Source organism: Branchiostoma floridae, chromosome 6 (genome assembly GCF_000003815.2).
Source record: "Branchiostoma floridae strain S238N-H82 chromosome 6, Bfl_VNyyK, whole genome shotgun sequence".
NCBI classification, from domain to species: domain Eukaryota; kingdom Metazoa; phylum Chordata; class Leptocardii; order Amphioxiformes; family Branchiostomatidae; genus Branchiostoma; species Branchiostoma floridae.
Genome location: NC_049984.1, coordinates 5,352,880 through 5,372,407, shown reverse-complemented (window position 1 = coordinate 5,372,407; position 19,528 = coordinate 5,352,880). Strand labels below are relative to the sequence as shown.

Below are 19,528 nucleotides of genomic sequence, written 5' to 3'. Positions count from 1 at the left end.
TGACCTTTGAACTCTATGACCCAATAAATTACCGATTGCGGAAGTGGTCAACAAGTAAACCAAGGCCAGCTGACCAGAGACGCTAAGACAGAACTCTTGAATTTTTGTCTAGGAGCTCAAGTTTTGGGTATTATTGGACAAAATGCAACATTCCCTTCTTCGGCTGACGACTTCGTTACTTGCCCAGCAGAAGACTTCATTCTTCAAGGTGTGTTTTTCCTTCAAAATAGGTCAATTCGCAATGTCAGCATTTTGCTAAGTTCAAGTTGAAGTATTTGCTCGTTTTGCGCTACATACAAATGGCGGTATCTGTAGACTTTCTTATTAGTTTTATAGTTTACATTTACCTTACAACATTGAATCCACACTGATAGCTTTCATACCCAATTTCTTGTAAAATACGTTCCATGGCCAAAGGCCAAAGAAATAACTTCTCTCAATATTGTGTATCATATATAACGTTAGACCTCTTCTACGAAACGCAACGTCCAGAAAAAGTTCCAAACTAGTTAGCCGAAAGACCAACATCCTCAAACCTGATTATGTGTCAAAGTAGTGAGCTACTATCAGTTGAAAAAAACTTCATAAATGTCATAATCAGACGGAAATTATTACGTTTGGTACTAAGTTCCCTTTTGTTTCTCCTCCAATCCTCATGCCTATTAAGAAGTCAAGGATAGACAAAGTATTTCCTTTATTGATTCGGAGACAGTTTATTAAAATCAACTCTGTAGCGTTAATCCTATCAAATGTAAATAACATAGTGTGCTTATGTACAAAAGTTGCAACGTTCTTGCATTTTTATATTCCATGTCATTCCATATTTGATACCTGACACGTTTTATCAACTGGCCCTGCGTTGCTCTGGGATATGCATGACCTATTTACCAGCTTGTAGTTGTCGCCAAATTGAACTTTGGACCCTGGGTCCCGGGAGGACGCTCGTTACCAGGACAAAGACAGACAAACATTGGAATTGTCGAATATCCACCGAATATCATCAATAGTTCATCCTTTTGCAGGCCAGATATGTGCCTCGTTTATTGCTTTTATTGATTTGAACTTTAAGGAATTGGAGTTAAGCATTCGAATCGGAGGTGAATTGGAAATAACCTACCCTTACACAAACAACAGCCCCGCCCCTTTTCTCAGAGCAGATGTTTGGAGGCATGTTCGTGGCGTTTCTGTTCCTAGCCACCCGGGCGATTTTGTTTCAAACGTCTAAACGGGGAGCTGGAAGAACACATTTTTCTTCCAACATCTCCTTGGAGATTACCCGCCCCCAGCTAGCTTGGGGGCCATTCCTCTCAAGATCTATCCCTCCGATGACACAATTCATACATCACACCAAAATTACCATTAATTGTAGGCTAAATGGCTTACGTATACAAAAATGTATCTTTCATCACCGCAAATGACGGTAGTTTTGACGCACTGGTCAACCCGACCCACATGTTTTTTAAGCTAGCGGCATTTGCGGAAGGGTAACAGTTGTAGGCAGGACCACTCATTAGCATCTTCGTATGAGCACACTTCGTGTGTCAACTATTTGTAAACACGAGCAACAATATGTCACAAATGATTCCGTATTTTATAGAAGTAGAATGATATCTCACGTTACCGAAGCCCAAAAAGAAAAAAGACTGAAAGAAAAAAGAAAGAAGGAAGGAAGGAAAGAAAGAAACTGTATTACTATTATTAATCGTAATCAATCGTAGTTACTTATATGCAACAATCAAAACTGTGTTGCATATAAGTAATTTGTATAAGCTGCATGTTTTAAATTTTTATGCTCTCCGCAAGATGGAGGAATAAAGTACTAGCAAGAAAGAATAAAGTAAAAGAAAGAAAGAAAGAAAGAAAAAGAAAGAAAGAAAGAAAGTAAGAAAAAGAAGAAAGAAAGAAAAAGAAGAAAGAAAGGGGAGGAAAACAAAAGGAAATAAAAAAAAACAATAGCTTGCTGTTTCCTTTTGGTACATTGTACCTAACGAACATGTCTTATACTGAGGACCCACGTTTTCAGAAAGGACAGCTGGCTGCATCGTTTGTGCAACTCTCTACGACCCCCGCCGTGCATGATGGGGACCGGAAGCTGTACGAGCTGCGCACCTACTCCATCCGGCCGGACTGTTTCGGGGAGTTCCTGAAGCTCTCTGACGAGAACATGCACATGCGCATGGAGCACTCCAAGCTGATTGGCTACTGGAGGACGGAGCTCGGCGGCATCAACGAAGTTGTTCATATTTGGGAATACGGTAAAATTGATGAAAATTCTGATGCTATCATTCTACGAAATCTTGTTTTGTTCATTAAAAACATATTTCATAGTTTTCATCTTTCATACTACACAATAGAATAACTCCCTAAAATTTTGACTGTTTCCATCGGTCCTCATCTATTCCGACGCGCGGGGGCCGCAAGACGTCAGCAAAGTGTGTCAAAGGTTCCCGAAAGTCGATACCTGTTATATGTATATGTATACGTATGAATAGACCATGAATATATGTCTTCCCTTTCTCGCCCGGTCATTTTCAGACAACTTTTCCCACCGCGCGGCCGTAAGGCAGGCTCTGGCTAAAGACCCAGAATGGGTCGGCAAGTATTTCTCCAAGATTCTACCGATGATGGTGAAACAGGACAACGTCGTCATGCATCTGATGCCGTGGTCCGAACAAGGAGTACCGTCCAAGGCTGGAGGTCTGGTGCTGAGATTGTTATCACTCTCCGTATATTCATGGCTGCATTTGTGCACCTGAAAATAACTTGTTCTGTTAGAAATCTAGACAGTGGAACACAGTAGATACTGTGCCAAAGTAGGCATATTCTTCAGGTCAGCTTAAAGAATTTCTGTGTTAATTTGCATGCTTAGTTAGTCACTGCGAAACTATTGGATACGACTATTTTGGCAACAAAACGAAACTTACTGCACTACAGCCGACCAATGATGATTGTGAGAATGAGCATTTCAGCATAAATCTTGGAAATAGTAGTTATAAGGTTCTTCTACAGACGACATTCACTAAGTATTATGTGGAACTTTCCTATACATTCTGTTGAGGTACCGTTCTAAGGTGTGTATGAGCTCCGTTCGTACCTGATGACGGCTGACCAGCAATGGCAGGGCCCGCTCAGGCGTGCTGTACTCGCCACTGAAAAAGCCAAAGTGGTTCCGTGTGAGCTTCTCGGCGCCTATCAGAGCGAGTTTGGAGAGTTCAACAGAGGTAATCTTAAATCAATACATGTTATATGACCCGTTCCTACATCTCGATCGTTCTAAGGTGTGTACGAACTCCGTTCGTACCTGATGACGGCTGACCAGCAATGGCAGGACCCGCTCAGGCGCGCCATACTCGCGATCGCCACCGAGAAGGCCAAAGTGATTCCGTGTGAGCTTCTCGGCGTCTATCAGAGCGAGTTCGGGGAGTTCAACAGAGGTGATTAAGGGGTCAATGACCCGATCCAAGGTTTTGAGTATGTCAGAACTAACGAATAAACCACCGAATGAACGAAGAGAAGGTTGAATCACGTTGAGTTTAATTAGTGATTTTCCTTGCGCACATACGCTGGAATAAACCATGTCCAGCTAGGCTACGTGAACCATGTGTTTTGATAGTGTAGAAAATATTGCAATAAAGTGTGTACAGTACCCGTCATCTCACTCTTACAGTTTACCAGCTGTGGTTCAACGATGGATTCCAGGCTTTTGATGCTAGACAGGAGGCAAGAAAGAAAGTCTTCGAGCATCCTGAGATCATAGCAGCAGGTACGTAAACCTGAATTAACTGTAGCGACATGAAAGCAGTCAAAGCGTGTGTTGACGTAGCGTTGGGAAATTCGAAAATGACAGCGCTCAGATTGAGATTCGTGGACTCTGTTAAAACAGCAGGGGGATTTTGGATTCCGAAGATACATTTGATGAAGTATAAATACTGAGTAGAACTAAAACCTGACGCCACGGCGTACCATGCATGCTTGCACTATGCAGTGCCTAACGATATGTATAATTCATAGGAGTGGCCGTCCACCACCAAAGAATAGTTTGTCAGTAATTGGGACTTACATAATGTAAAATTCTTTTATTTGTCTTTGGAATGTTTTTTTTTCTCTTCTTTTTCAGGCATGGAACTGGTTCCTTTCGTACAGAAGATGGAAATCAAGGCGCTTCTACCGGTCGGTTTCTCACCGATGCAATGAACCCACAGCTACCAAACAAATCTTCCTCGGGCAAAATCGAAACTGTCGGCCAAGACGTCCTACGGCCACGGACGTAGTTAAACGGTGAAGGCACATCTTCGTAGTTTGAATATAAAGGCAGATACTGTAAATGCAGAAACTTTCGCGGTGGTTTAGTGTTCGCGGTTTTCGCGGTGCCCGCTTCACCGCGAGCTTAAAACCACCACGAACATTTTTCTTTAGCAGTAAGAGACTACAATGCATGTTGCTACCGCGAACTTAAAACGACCGCGAAAAGTATTTTTCCCATTACCGCGAAATTAAATTCACACGAACTTAAATGCATTTACAGTATTCCGTCATGTCCGTGACCGAAGAAATTTGTCTTGGACGACAGTTTCAATTGCCACCGGAACTAGGAGCTTTCTGGCAATGCCATGCTGATAACTTTTATTTTTGGTGTGATTTTTTGGTGCTTCAAATGTATGAATGACGGTGCTCTGAAATATTTGGAATATAATGAAAGTGGGTTTTGGAAGTATTAGGCATAAAATCGGATGGCTTCCTGAGTTTTAGGTACAGAAAAGAGTAAGTGTAGTTTTAACCCCTTGTCATGAAAACAGAACATTCCAAAAATGTGTTCAGTTGTGTGTAGGTTTGTTACAGCGCAACCTTAACTTTTTTTAGCTTTGTTGCTGTGTATCAATTAAAGACGTACAACTTTCTAACCTTTTAATATCACCTATCATACATGCCAATATGACATTAAATGATAATGAAGAAAGGACAATATTTTAGGCTAATTCAAAAGTAATATTAACCGGAAGTTGCTGCGTGGACTTGGATCTTAATCGGCAAACCGCACCCGTATGGCAGCTTTTGGTGTCATCATCATCCATCGCGTTCGACATCCAATAAGAAGATCAATTGTAAATTTGTTGATTACAGTCTTAGCAGCACTAAACCGTTATTTAGGTCATCACTTTCATGCTTAGAAATATACTATTAGCAAGATTGCCACAGCAGCAAGAAGAACAAATGTGCTCTTGTGTTCAGGGTTATGTACACTCCATTCAGAAACAAAGTTAAACGTTCCGGTGGTATATTTTATGGAAAATATGAATGTACAAATATTGTTTAAATTGTTTAATTCGTAATTGATTAGTTAGACCGTTGAAAATCATTCCAATGGCACTGAGTATGCCGTGATCGAAGTTTGCATTGTTGGAACAATCTAGGTATCTAGGTATTTCGTCATTAATGAATAAACTGAATGAATACTTACCAGTTACAACTACAAACAATGTATCATAATTGCTGTTTCAAAAAGAAAACCGATACTGCCTCAAAGTAGTCAATTGTTTTAACTTTAACTGTGGAAAATGTAATAAAATATCAACCGTCTATCTCGTCTGGTACCTGTTTCTAGGAGTTTCCACCTATTTCTATGTGTGTTTCTAAAAAGATCTAACGTTAGTTATGACAATTCCTGATCGTTCCCATGGCGATCATTACTGTTTATTATCATACATCAGCTGTAATTAGATACGGCAAATGAATATCAATTTCCTTCTTAAGTTATTTAGGCAAACCGCCGTTCATATTTCCAAACCGGGCTCTGCCGGGAAGCTACAAGTATGTTATAAAAGACACCAAACTACACAAAACGTAAGGAATAGTCGTGGACTTGTTATATTTCTACGTATACATTTCCATTTTCGTTTTCACAAACCGGTCGGGTCCCGGTTTGGAAATGTGAAGTTAGATTTAGGCATAGGTCCCAATGTCCAACCAGGGACCCGACCGGGTAGCGTTCAGAAACGAAAAATATGATATAAAAGGCAACAAAACACACAGAAGGTAAAGGAAATTAGTCATAGGCAGGATATGTGTATATTTCTTGGTTAACGCTTTCATTTTTCGTTTCCGCAAATTCCCGGCTGGGTCCCGGTTTGGAAATGGGACCTAAGCCTTAGTGGGGGAGTGTTGTGGTTTGGGGCCTGTACACACAGGTGATGAAACGGAAGCTGTCGTCCCCCCGGTTAAAATGGTCTTGCCCCGTGACTTTTTTTGGACTACTTGATTCCTTGCTGGTTACTACTTATCAAATGTACAATCATTCGATAAAACCTTCTTCATTAGGGTAATGATCGTAAAATTGTGTATATCATTTTCCTAATTCAGCTGTAGTAAGTGTGTAAAGCACACACAAACAGGTGGTGAAAGTCGATACTGGCACCCCCGCCGTGCAAATAGCCTCGCCCCGTGACGTCACGTAATTACCTGGGAACGCAGGACGCATAGCCGAACACGCGGGTAGGGTTACAACAGAGGCGGTAGCTAGGCACTGACAGGTCTATACAGACACCTACGGGACATGTAGCTTTTTAATAACCCATAGGCACAATACAGCCACTTTTTGGGCATAGAAATGGCACTTCTGAAGTCAAGAGGAGGAAAGAATGCCAGTGGGGACTGGTCGAGCAAACCGAGCTGGGAAACAAGACTGAAACGGACACCGCAACAAAGAGGTATTTGTCACAATTGTATGCAACTTTTACGCTAGATTTATGTTTCCGACCAATTTAACGTTGTATATAGGTTTTTCTTTGCCGAATCAAGCATAAACAGCATTCAAATGTTGATTTATTGATGCGTAAATGCACAATCTTGTCAGATTTCGAAACAAATTATTGTGACTGTAAGTGTAACCAAGGAGGTCGATAAAACCACCTTGCTGTAACGTTATATGACCGAACTACTAGCGTTACAATATAGTGAATACTGTTCGGTATGCTACGTTTACAAAACATCCAACACTACAACAGAATAATTGTGCATATGTGTTTTATTCTTACTTTCCTACTATGTCTTTCCTTGCCCACAGTGCCTAGAGAAACCACAAAGGAGCTGATAGACTATGACCAGCTGTCCTGGCTGACCAACATCCCTGGGCTCAGTAGCAAGTGAGTTCGTTGGACACCTTATCGAGTTACTTGCTGGTCATTTGATATGGCCACTTAACAAAATATGCCTATAAAAGTTCAAAATCTGCGATTATCATATAAAGTTATTAAGTTAACATCACTTATCTATCCTTTTCCAACTTAAATTTTAAACATCAATTCTCATGTTAAATTCTTACATTTTTAACATTTTAAAAGTTTTTTTTTCTTTTCAAGTCTCATAATTACATTGGGCACCATAAGGCCACAAAAGTTTACGAGGGGGTGAATCTAATTAATAGCTCTATTTAATACTTACGTATATGTATCAATGTAAGTTAATCCCTCATATATTCACTTAAGATATCAGCATGTATTCAAAACAATTCTCGAGGAGGTCCTGGTAACATTATTATTTAGTTGCGTTAGTGGGTCAGTCTTGGGATGAGTTGACATTATAACTTTTTGTTTTAGTCATAAGTTGATATTGCAACAATTTGTGTTTTTGTTACAGATATAGTCCTGAATCAAGCGCGGATGCCCACAGAACCTTCATGGAAAACTACCACCGCATGTTTTTGAAACCAACACCGCTGTCCGCCCTCCCCAGCAAGACAGCGTCAGCCAGGAGTAGTTATAGCAAGTCAGTACTATCTTACGATTTTACCTCAGGAAAAGTTGATAGAGTTGTGTGGGTATCCTTGTTGCATTGTTAAAAGTGCATCAGTAGAAATTAATTTTTTTTTCCTCAGGCAGACATATTTCAGGTGGCAGGGGGGAGTTAGGGTTAGTGAATATTGATTAATCCAAGTGATCATTACACATCCAAGCTAGGCAAACACCAGTTATGCTTTTTGCTACATTTGTGGGTAGGTTATGCGTCGATGAAGGTTAGACATCCAGGTAATAAGATACGTCAAAAAGCAGTTCCTCAAGCAACTGGATATGATGTGGGGTAGGTTTTGACTTCTGTAGAATGGAAATGGCTTGTTGAGCTTTATGCAGAAAGGCATGCAGTAAGTCCCTTTTGCTGGGTGCAAGGTTCAAGTGGCTAGTTTTTGTCGTAACAACAACACAGACAATAGTAACATAATACAAACATTGTTCAGAACTGGCTCCACCACTTCAGAATTTTCAAATTAATCTTCATTGTTGTCATGGTAACACACATTTTTCATGGGCAGCAAATTTTCCATCAAAGAATGTACATGTACTGGACTGCGTAGGAGTATTCTTTGCAAACTTTTCTACAAGCAATTGTTACTGCTTTTGAGAACTGAGTTGACACAGTTTACTTGCTTTGTTGTCAATTATCAACACTTTATCTGTCTAAGGCTTGGTAACTGTCAGCTGTGACAACAAAGTTCTTGTCAGGAGAAAGTGTAAGAAATGATGTTTTGATGTACCATAGAGTGAATCATTTTGTCCTTGTAGTGTGCTTCCATTGACTAAGTACTGTTCTTTCCTTTGTACCTATTTTACAGAGGACCGGAAAAGTCCAAGCACACTTCTTTAATGTCTGTCGGTAAGTTACAATGTTTTGGGTTGCTTTCTTTGGTCTATGTTGTATATTGCAGCCTTTCCTAATGAAGAAGTCAAGGCACAAACAAACAAACGAACTCATGCCCGTAGCCAGGATTTCGGTTGGGGGGTTCTTTTTAGTAAATGTGGGACCATCGAGCGCCGCAGGCGCGAGACTCACGCCGAAGGCGTGAGGTACCTATGAAATTTTGACCCTCTGAAACGCCATTTCCTGCATTTTAACCGTCAAAAATTGCTTGCGAAGTTTAATGGAATTTCTATTAAAGGACAAGGCTTTGAGGCCAACTCCCTCGACATATTTTTACCATGTCCGACACCAAAGGCGTGAGGCGTCGCAATGGAGGTCCGGGAAATTTTGAAATCTGGACCCTCTGAAAAGCCATTTCCTGCACTTTCTGGGGCAAATTTTGCTGATAGACTTACTACGATTGGCTGAAATGTTTATCAAGGAAAAATGCAAATCAGTCATGCCTTTGAAAAAAAATCTTGGACATGAAAAAGTGGACCTTCGATCCTGAAAAAGCCCCCGAACCCCCCGAACCCCCCCTGGCTACGGGCATGGAACAAACTTTTACTCTTAAACTACCATTTAACTGACTTGTATGTTCAAATAACTCTAGGCACATGCATATCATAGTACATTACATTTGGTTGTAAACTACCATGATAACTTTACAATTGGATGACAGTACAAAGTTTATGAAAAACAGTTAACTTAACATTACTTTGCTAAAGACAAGATGTCAAATTTTCAGGTGATAGATAAAAAGTATGACAATATATTCTACGCTAGTTAGGCATTATTAAGAAATATGAGATGCTACATGAAGCTCATCTCAAAAATGGAAAATTTCTATAAAGATTGCTCAATAGAAAAGTTCTCTGTTTTCAACCAAAGAATTCGTACCTTGCTGACATTTTGGTCACTAGTACCATCCTAGTGGTACATAAACTACTGAATGGTTTGCACTGCAGCTAGCCAAAACATCAGTGCGGTTTTAAAGACTTTGGCTGTGTGCAAAGAAGTTTGTTTCACTTGCCAACCCAAAGAAAACATCAACGAACATAATTTTTGCCTTTATAGGGTCGCTGTCGTCACACAAGGTTAATCAGCTAGCACCCCTGCAGGAGACGAGTCATGACATCCGGATTCACCTGTCCAAACTTCACCGGGAACAAAGGAGGGAAAATCCACAGCAGCAGAGGCAGGCCTGCATCAGAACACTGCGCAAGATTCTCAGGAAAATGTGAGCAAAGAAACTCACTTGAATACTGATAGATGTACAGCTGAATGAATGTAATTTTAGGATGATTTTGTACACTGTAGTTACTGATATCGTCCAAATATACAATGGAAAAATACACCAAGGCCAGGGAAACACAGTCAGCACCAGGGACAGGGAAATACAGACAGTACCAGGGACAGGGAAACACAGTCAGCACCAGGGACAGGGAAACACAGTCAGCACCAGGGACAGGGAAACACAATCAGCACCAGGGACAAGGAAACACAGTCAGCACCAGGGACAGGGAAACACAATCAGGGACAGGGAAACACAGTCAGCACCAGGGACAGGGAAACACAGTCAGCACCAGGGACAGGGAAATGCAGACAGAACTATGGACAGGGAAACACAGTCAGCACCAGGGACAGGGAAACACAGTCAGCACCAAGGACAGGGAAACACAATCAGCACCAGGGACAGGTGAACACATTCAGCACCAGGGACAGGGAAACACAATCAGCACCAGGGACAGGGAAACACAGTCAGCACCAGGGAAATATTTTTGAAAGGCCAAAATGTCAAGTCTCATCTAAATCTACCTGTGTTATAATCTTTGTCTGCCATAGATTAAATGCAAAGTAAAAGGTATGATTGAGCCCTACAAGTCTGACAAAGTAAAAAAAAATTATTTTCTTCAACTGAATAAATTTATTACTTTGTTCCAGGCCCTTTGAGCGTTCCGCCCGAGAGCACCACACGGTGTTCAAGGGTCTGCAGCTGTTCTCCACGATGGCTGACCAGGTCAGTGATGAGGTCCTGAAGGAGATGGCCACCGTGGCCAAACTGGACGTCTGGAGGGAGACGGGTGTGCCTGGTCAGTCACATTGTGTTTGTTTGTTTGTTTTGTATAAATGGTAAAAGCCTTTAGGTGTAACACAGCAGTTTTGTGCAGTAGGTACAAACTATGTAAGACCAGACTGGTAGTAGCTAGATATCACATGTCTTGCCTATCTCCTCCAGTGTTTGGTAAACTTTGTTTTGCATTACCAGTAAACTGCCTTTAGGCTTAACAAAGCAGTTTTGTACAGTACATGCAAACTGGGCAAGATTACTCTGACTCTAAGGTTTGATCCACTCACAGCATGGGCAGTCTACTCCTTTCAATAGGTGTAGACTGTGTGGTGTTTGGGGACCTTGAACAGTTGTTTCTTTGGACTGGAGAATGCTAGGTTATTGTTTCCTGCAAAGAAATTCCTAGTTAAAAAGGTTGCTGTCTTCCATCTCTCCTCCAGTGTTTGGTAACCAGGGGTTGCACCTGATCCTGAAAGGCAGTGTCAGACCCCAGACCCTGCCCTACATCAAGCTGCTGAGCCAGGTGGCAGAGTTTGACTGCCCCACTCCCATCCTGGAGGACATCACACCTGAGGTAAGATTGTTATCATGTGAAGAATACTCATATACATGGTGAGAGATTTTTTGGTGAGACAGTCCTGTGTTAGGGTTGAGATTAGGGTTATGGGTTTTTTGGACAGAGTATTGGAACATAGGGGTGTTGGACATAGGGATATCAGAACATAGGTATATCAGAACATAGGGGCGTTAGACATAGGGGTTTTGGAACATACGGGTGTTGGACATAGGGGTTTTGGAATATATGGGTGTCAGGACATAGGGGTGTCAGAACATAGGGGTGTTGGACATATTGGTATTGAAACATAGGGCTATTTGAGCATAGGGGTGTCAGGATATAGGGGTGAAATGGAAAGACTTTCCCAGCAACATCAAAATGTACTGCACACAATGAAAGGAATATTCAGGCTAACATATACTAGGAATGCAACAAACATTTCATTAGATGGTTTGTACAGTTGCCAAGCTAGACTGTTACCTCTTGATCACTCTATTATTGCTATGTGAACATGATATGAAAAATGTCTTCTGTTTTTGTACAGCTTGGAGTTGGAGACTGTTTCGGAACTCTGGAAAGAGTAGAAGGTAGAGAGTCCAACAGCAGGTAAGATCTTGCTCTGTTTATTCCACAATAATTGTATGGGCAGCTTATGACCTACAGAAATTCTGAGCTAGTTATTTCGGCAGCCTTTAGTTTCAGAGAAAGAATAAATTGCTTGTCATTACATTAAATGTACTGACAAGCAATTTATTTTTGGTAAGGATGGTCAAGAAAACAATGCAACTCCTTTGATGTTACATATGAAATTTCCATATCCTCCATACAAAATAGACTTTTAACTCAGCAATAAGTCTTAACTTCAAAAATGACTTCAAATATGGACCTGCATGATTACCTACTACAAAATTTGCTCAAACTCTTAAACATTGACAAATGATTTTCTTTGTTTCTTTGTAGAATTCTGACTGTGTTGACCCAAGAGCCCTGTGAGTTTCTCATCATCTACAGCAATGACTACAAGAAAGTGGTCGAGGTAAGAAATCATTACTTTGGGGTGTGAGTTCGAATCCCACTTCTGACACCATGTTGTATCTACATATAGATATGAGAATGAGAGTCAATGTTTATCACAGTAATGAAATACTTTTTGGTTGTGATATGCTGCATGTTTTGTCACTACAATTCTTGCTACTATGTTTATTGTTCCTATTTTGAAAGTCCATTGTTTTTTTGTCTTGCTTTCCATACTCTTGCATTTGATGTCAAGTCTTCTGTAGCATTTACTAGCTGTAATCTAGTGTACATCAATGATAGGACTGAAGACTAACTTGACTGTTTTTTTCAGCAACTTGAACACAGAGACAAGTCTGAGAAGACCCAACTAGTCCAGGCATGTCCTGTCTATCAGCTCTGGCCACGCCTTGCCGTGGGACAACTGGCCAGGATTATCAGTTGGGAGCAGTTTGACCCAAACTGGGGTATGTTGAACAGTGCGCAATATCAAGCTATATGATTGTATTCCTTTGGGCCCAAACTTATTTGGTATGTGCTCTTCTTATGGATATGATGCAAAATGATTACTTTTTATGACATGAACTATATTTATATGTTATTCTTTTGGACCTTAACTCTTGTATTTTTAGAAGCTATGTACAATTTTGAATTGTACAATTTTCTTGTTATATGGTCACCTAAACTGTTTGATTTAATTTGGACTGGGTTGGTTAGAATTGTGAATTATGAGTAGATAAAGTAATACAATACTCTTACTACGACAGTAAGATATACAATGTGCTAGGCTAGCACAGTTGGCACTTTTTACTGTTCTATCATGTTGTGCTACATGTATAGCTTCACTGCTAACTATATTCTTACACTCACTTACTCACTATCTGGTTTAGCGTCCGTTGTTCCCTGTCTTCCAGGGGTTGGACATTGACTATTGTATTTTGTTTGGGTTATTGTCAACTACAAACAGTTGACTGTAGTATACAAGAGTTAGAGTGTGTTGTTTTGTGTTCCAGTGGTGGTGACAGAGGGAAGTAAGGCCCCCTTCATAGCCTTTATCAAGTCAGGGGAGTGCCATGTCCTGCGGGAGGTTGAGGCTCTCCACAAACTACCAAACGGCCAAAGGGTGAGTCTTTCAATAGTTATAGCTCTACAACTTCATAGCATATCTTTACTTAATGCTGAATTCGTGACATTCACCTAAAGTGACATACCGATTAGTCATTTGTTACATAGAATTCATTATCATTGTTATATATAAGCAACTGCCTAGATATTAGTCTTGATGTTCTTTACATGTATTACTCTCAAACTTGCCATACATTGTACCCATAAAATTCTTGTGCAATAAAGATTGATTGATTGATTGATTGATTGATCTTGTGAGTACTCGAATGGTTGACAGCAGCACCATCCATGAAATGTACCAGATTTAAAAAGCGCTTCCAGAAAAATATTGCTATCTCAATGAGCACTATTGATTCAATTTTGGTTACTAGTATAAAGAAATGACTTAACAGTCAACAGTATCATTCTGTTGATTGATTCCTAATTCCACATAAACTGAAGCTCATGACGTGTTGTATGTTGATGCCTCAGGTGAAAAAGAGAAAACAGGTGGTGGTCGGCAGGTTGAAGGAGTTTGAATCGTTCGGGGAGGTCAGCATCCTGGAGAACATGCCATTTACCTGTTCTGTTGTCACGGCAACCCCCGTTTCTATGGGAGTCATCACGGAGGAGAAATTATCAGGTAACGCCTTGTTTTATTAAGTGTGAAGTCAAACTTGTAAAGTTAAACTTGACCTTAGTATCTTTATACTTGTGTGATGTCAACAGAAGGAATTATTCAACTTTTTGTGTTTGGTCCTCAATGCCATTGTTCTTGACAGCAATCTATATCAATACATGCACTTGACAAGGTTAAAATCTTCCTACTTTAGAGGATGTTGCCAACAAGGTAACAGCATTGATAGTTGTCTGACATTGATACTCACTGATATTGATATGGACATATTAAACTTGGTAGATTCAGTGTAGTTCATTACGTACAGTTAAACAGTTGTACTGTGACAGTTGCTTTCATTCTATTAAGCCCCAATGTTTGTTTTTTCATACAGAACTTGATGACACCACACGACAACTGCTGCTCCAGTCCTCTGCACCAAACTTTGCCCATCTTTCTCAGGTATTTGATTTCTACATCATCATTCTGAATTGTCCAAAGAAATTGGGCATGCTAGACAATTATTACTGTATTATTTGAACAGTCTACCAATTGATTAAGCAATATAGAGGAGAAATTTAGAATTTGAGTAACCAGTATCCTCTACATTGATAAACTTACTACATGTGCTACTAGTTTTTTTTGGCATTAATATCTTTTTTATGTTGGTGTTCTTGAAGGATGACATCCACAATGAATACATGTCCCAAGAGATGAAGAGAGAGTGGAACGAATATAAGGTGAGACCATGACTATTAAAAGTTACACCTTCCTATACCTTATGTTGTGTATGGCAGCACCCATCTCTCCCATTTCCTTAACCCTTTTGCAAAACTGGTTTGCAAGCACTACAGCAGTGGGTGAATCAAGTAGTAGTAGTTTCTTCAACTTCCATACTCCTTCCTATATGCTCGGTGCCATGCATAGAATATAGCCACCAGTATCTTGACACTAGATAAGCTGATAAGAGATGCAAGATACTTTCTTGACCATCTCTCCAAATGTATATTATCTACTGCTGTTCAAAAATACTTGAATTTTCAGCTGAGCTCTAAAAAGGGTAAGCTTGAATAAATTGAACAATTGTTCCTTGTTTACTGTATATGATGCACTTATAGCTATTTTTTTTTCCTCTACAGCATGGGATTGTGATTGAGTCCATCAATGCTCTTGGTATCCGTCCAGGCTATGGGAAGTGGAAGAAGTCATAGACTTATGCTGCATCTTCTCCTTACTGTTGTATATAATTTTATAAGATAACAGTATGAAAATACTGAAAGGACAAAACTGATGCGTACTGAGTATGCAAGGAGAGATTGTACTATAGTAAGAACAAGTGGCCAAAACTTATTGTATAGATTGTTGCCATTGCTGCATTTAACCAAGGACATGATATAACGTCCTTGATTTAACAAGAATGTTCTATATTTTCCTAATCATGATGTTTAAAAACTGTGCATAAGCAGAAAAGCTTCTGTATATAGAAATTGTACTGATGTAAGGCAAGCCCAGATGGAACATAACTGAACTTTGTGAACTTGTATAGATGAAACACTACCTGCATGATAATAGGGAACATTTTTGCACTACAGAAAAGTGTGAAGAATGCAGTCCCAAATGTGAGAGATGGTCACCGAAACGTTGGCCAAGTATAAACTCTTTGGTTGTGTACAAGAACCTTTGTTAGTCATTGATTTTAAGAAAATATTCACATACGTATCAAATACTGTAATTCCTGACTTTTTTTAATGTACTTTTATGTTTACAGTTTTCACAATGATGACTGTTACGTGAAATTATCATTACCGATAACAAATAAATCACTGATTTATTTTTTTTACATGCACCTGCTGCCACCGTGAACATTTAGTTTTGAGAACAAGTTAAATTTTCTCAGACTGTGAAAGTTAGGACAAAGTGAATTACAATATGCCCTTTTTCTTGCCTTGCCCCAACTATATTTGTCATCTTTCTGAACAGAAACATGTATAAAGTTAGTTCCGAGTAGTCTTCTGGTTCTGAAACATTGTCTCAAAACCTACAACAAAAAATGATGAATGCCCAATGTTCTACAGGGTATGATTGCTTGCTTGTAACACATGACAACACATATGCATGTACAGTGTATGTATCAGTTCCCATGTAAATAGTTTACTTAAAAAGCTGGGCTGCAATAAATATGTAAAAAGTATTGAGCTGAGTTGTCTTGCCTATTTATTGTAATTGAGTGGTTATAAACTCAAAAGTTATTCATGTATGCATAACTAGATTAAATGCTATCTGTACAATATGAGCTTAGAAATTGGGTATTGGCTTGCAATTGGTGCAGGAATGCAGAATAAAATCATGTTAAACTGAGTTGATTGCATCTTGACCAAAATATCTTTAAGAACTAGGTGGAAATACACACAGTGTTTTTTAATCCACATGAAAAGCTTGTGATCATCATCAACAAGTATGATTTGTATGTCTAATAAGATGTACAATGTATTAGAATAAAAAAAGTTAATTTTTTATCTTAATACAAAATGTAGAATGAGAAGGCATGAATTAGCATAAATATTCAAGTTAAATAAATGCCTCCTTTGCCATTCTTTAAAAAGAAAACAATGTACACAGCTGATACTATAAACTGAGTATAACATTTACAGTATAAAAAGAAGGACTACTAAAGCAAGATACAGAGCTTTCATATTTCCACATCAGAAAAAGCTGTAGTACAGGATATCTTGTGGCTAACAGTTACACATCAGAGTAGACACATGTAAAAGAATACAGATATGCTTGCTGGACACAACAAAGCAAATTGCTATGAAGTCCTTCTTTGCTAGTATGCTCCTAGAGTGCCCAGTGGTGTTCAGCATATCTAGGTAGTACTGAACATTGGGAACAGGGTGGAGTGGTCATGACATGAAACTACCTAATGTTTTCTGAATATTGGTCCCATGCCCTATAGAGCCATGCCATGCCATTGTGGTTTCTGTGTTTTTGAGCACTCTTATCATTCTAGTTTGTGCCGTGGCAACCTATACTGCACTTTTCTAGCCAGTGAATGTTCATGCCTAAAAGACATCACCTATTATAATGCTGCATAAAAATTATAAGAACAGTGTTTTGGATTCTAAGATGTTCCACAGGAGTCCTCTTCATTTTTGTTTGGACTGCTCACATCTTGGTCAGTAACAGCATAACTGTGGCGAGACTTCAGATGCTGCAACAGCTGACTTCTACAGATGAAGCTCGCCGGACACAGCCTGCAGGGAACGGGCTTCTCTCCCGTGTGCGTGTACATGTGCCGCTTCAGTTCGCACTTCCTCTTGAACCTTGCCTGGCAGCACGTGCACATGAACGGCCGCTCTTCGCTGTGCCGGAAGATGAAGTGATGTTGCAAGACTCTTTTAGTCTTGAAGCGGGCGCCGCACTCCATGCACAGCCACGGCCGTTCCTCGTCTCCCGTCTCTCCCGGCCGGACGTACGCCCTCCCGCTGGGGAACCCGCCCTCCTCCTGCTGAGCCAGCTCGCTCATGGAGTCCCTGTGGTAGTCCATGTCGGAGGGAAAGTCTTCGTTACTGGAGAGGGAGATCACCTCTTCCTCTTCAGTTTTGCACACGAGAGAACTGAAGCCTTCCTGGCTCTCAGAGACTCGTCTTTCATCCGTAGTTGAAGCTGTAGTACTACAGCGTTGCTTTGGATTGTCTGCATAGGGAGGCGATAAATGTCCCAGTCTGCTGTCTTCCGTGGTGTGTGGATTCCGCTGACACATAACTGGTGTGGCATGCAGTACAGGCGACAGCTGCTGGGAGGAGCTGCTACACGCCTGCCCTGTAGCAGAACTTGGCTGTGACAACATTGGAAATGTCATGGACTGCATTGTCTCCTCCCTAGAGATTGGACCCCTAAATGAGGGTGGTGCATTCCTGGTGCTACCCAGCATTGATGCCAGAATCATCGAGTCTGCTTTGCTCACATTTTGCTGCTGAATCTGCGAAATTTTTGTCACGGTCTGTTCGAGACTCGCTTGCCTCGCCTGCGACGTCGCTTCTACAGCTCTCTTCCCCTTCCCTTGCAGCGCTGCTGCCAGATAGTGGGTACAGTCCGCCACCACCTCCATGATGTGGAGGAAGCTCGCCGCGGTGTTGACCTCCAGTCCGTTCTCGATGCTGAGGTTGAGCCTCCCCAGGTACATGTACTCCAGAATGACCTCCACTCCCCTCTCCGTCAGTCCGTTCAGGTACACCACGTCCGTCCGGGCATCGGACGCAAAGTGGGAACGGAAGTACGGGGAGTTCGCGGCGAGCACGGCCTTGTGGGCGGAGAAGATTTTCCCGCCGACATCCAGAGTGACATCACAGAGAGGATGCCCTGCTCTCCTCTGTTGGTTTAAGAGGCTGAGGATGGAGTGGGTGTGGTTGGGGTACTCTTGGGTGTGGTCCACGTTTGCAGCCATTGCCAGGATGGGCTGCGACAGATCTGGAGAAGATTGGATGAATCTTAGGTTACAAATTCTCATACTTCTGTCCTGTGGGCTGTCTGTAACTTTAATTGGTATCTGTAACTGCTGAGAGAAATTCAGTAAACTATGTCTCTGTACTATTGGTGCACATTACTTTCCTGTTTTCCTCTGATTACAAAATCGAAATTTCAAAGGGTTAATTCAGCATTTCAGGTTATCCTCCATATATTGGATTGGAATAAGCACTTTTTGCAAATCTCAGTATATGCATGTGCAAGCATCATGAATGTACTCGTAATATGTCAAAGGTAAAGGCCTGTGAGACATAAACAGTCTCGTCTCGACCAATTGCCTATCAATTGCGTAACAATGTCTGGAACGTAATGGGGCCTGCAAAAAGAGATAACATGTCTGGGACCTTCACCTTTGAGTACAATATTACCTACAATTCCTGTTGCCTGCACTTGCGTAGTGAAATCTGCGAAGAGCTTATCGTTGACATTGCATTGGCAGGTCCTCGCAGGCAAGAAACATATTGTACATGTTATGCATCATTTTTGGTATGTCATTGTATCAAGTTAACTTCCTTGGTTAGACTAGAAAACGTGGTACAAGCTGTTTATCCATTTATCGGTTTGCTGTGAAGCAACAGCTGTTCATCCAAGCACACGTTGTACAGTCAACATTCATAATTGCTTTAAAATAGTGGTTACCACCGATATTTTGCTCCAAAGCACATCAGATGATGACCTGGGTTTACATATGTTCTCTGGTGAAAAATACCAGCTCAACAAATGTTACAGAACTTGGCTAAAAATCGTAAATTATACCTGACGACTTGCTTGGCTCTGGTCTCTTGCTACTTTTCTGCAGTGCTAAAACAAACCGCTAGGAGCGCCAGTTTTAAAGATCAAATGCCCGGATGTTGGCTGTGCTATTTACTGTCGCTTGTTCCTTTTAAATCTATAAAAACTCTGTTATATGATATATATTGATTATCTTATAGCAAATAACAGAGTACACGTAACTTACATTTGTATTAAATTC

General features: G+C 40.6%; 4 protein-coding genes across 4 annotated transcripts; 3 read left to right on the top strand and 1 right to left on the bottom strand.

Moving 5' to 3' along the window:
* Nucleotides 1-3: 3 nt before the first annotated feature.
* Nucleotides 4-5,579, top strand: LOC118417100 (protein NipSnap homolog 3A-like). The gene is made up of 6 exons (XM_035822501.1): nucleotides 4-208; nucleotides 2,024-2,255; nucleotides 2,536-2,697; nucleotides 3,072-3,221; nucleotides 3,668-3,763; nucleotides 4,118-5,579. Exons 1-6 carry the CDS (start codon nucleotides 143-145, stop codon nucleotides 4,192-4,194), a joined length of 783 nt encoding a protein of 260 aa, XP_035678394.1. The 5' UTR covers nucleotides 4-142; the 3' UTR covers nucleotides 4,195-5,579.
* Nucleotides 5,580-6,435: 856 nt separating this feature from the next.
* LOC118417528 lies at nucleotides 6,436-9,297 on the top strand. Its single transcript, XM_035823111.1, has 5 exons — nucleotides 6,436-6,704; nucleotides 7,061-7,139; nucleotides 7,633-7,761; nucleotides 8,603-8,643; nucleotides 9,281-9,297. The coding sequence occupies exons 1-5, from the start codon at nucleotides 6,605-6,607 to the stop codon at nucleotides 9,295-9,297; spliced, it is 366 nt and encodes a 121-aa protein (XP_035679004.1). The 5' UTR covers nucleotides 6,436-6,604.
* Nucleotides 9,298-9,748: 451 nt separating this feature from the next.
* Nucleotides 9,749-16,324, top strand: LOC118417095 (cyclic nucleotide-binding domain-containing protein 1-like). The gene is made up of 11 exons (XM_035822495.1): nucleotides 9,749-9,907; nucleotides 10,612-10,760; nucleotides 11,179-11,312; nucleotides 11,839-11,900; nucleotides 12,255-12,330; nucleotides 12,643-12,775; nucleotides 13,322-13,431; nucleotides 13,905-14,055; nucleotides 14,423-14,490; nucleotides 14,709-14,768; nucleotides 15,168-16,324. Coding segments are annotated over exons 1-11 (1,017 nt in total). The 5' UTR covers nucleotides 9,749-9,905; the 3' UTR covers nucleotides 15,240-16,324.
* On the bottom strand, nucleotides 16,228-19,401 carry LOC118417090 (zinc finger and BTB domain-containing protein 20-like). Its single transcript, XM_035822488.1, has 2 exons — nucleotides 19,312-19,401; nucleotides 16,228-18,498 (listed from the first exon to the last, which is right to left on the bottom strand). Exon 2 carries the CDS (start codon nucleotides 18,473-18,475, stop codon nucleotides 17,150-17,152), a length of 1,326 nt encoding a protein of 441 aa, XP_035678381.1. The 5' UTR covers nucleotides 18,476-18,498; nucleotides 19,312-19,401; the 3' UTR covers nucleotides 16,228-17,149.
* Nucleotides 19,402-19,528: the final 127 nt, after the last annotated feature.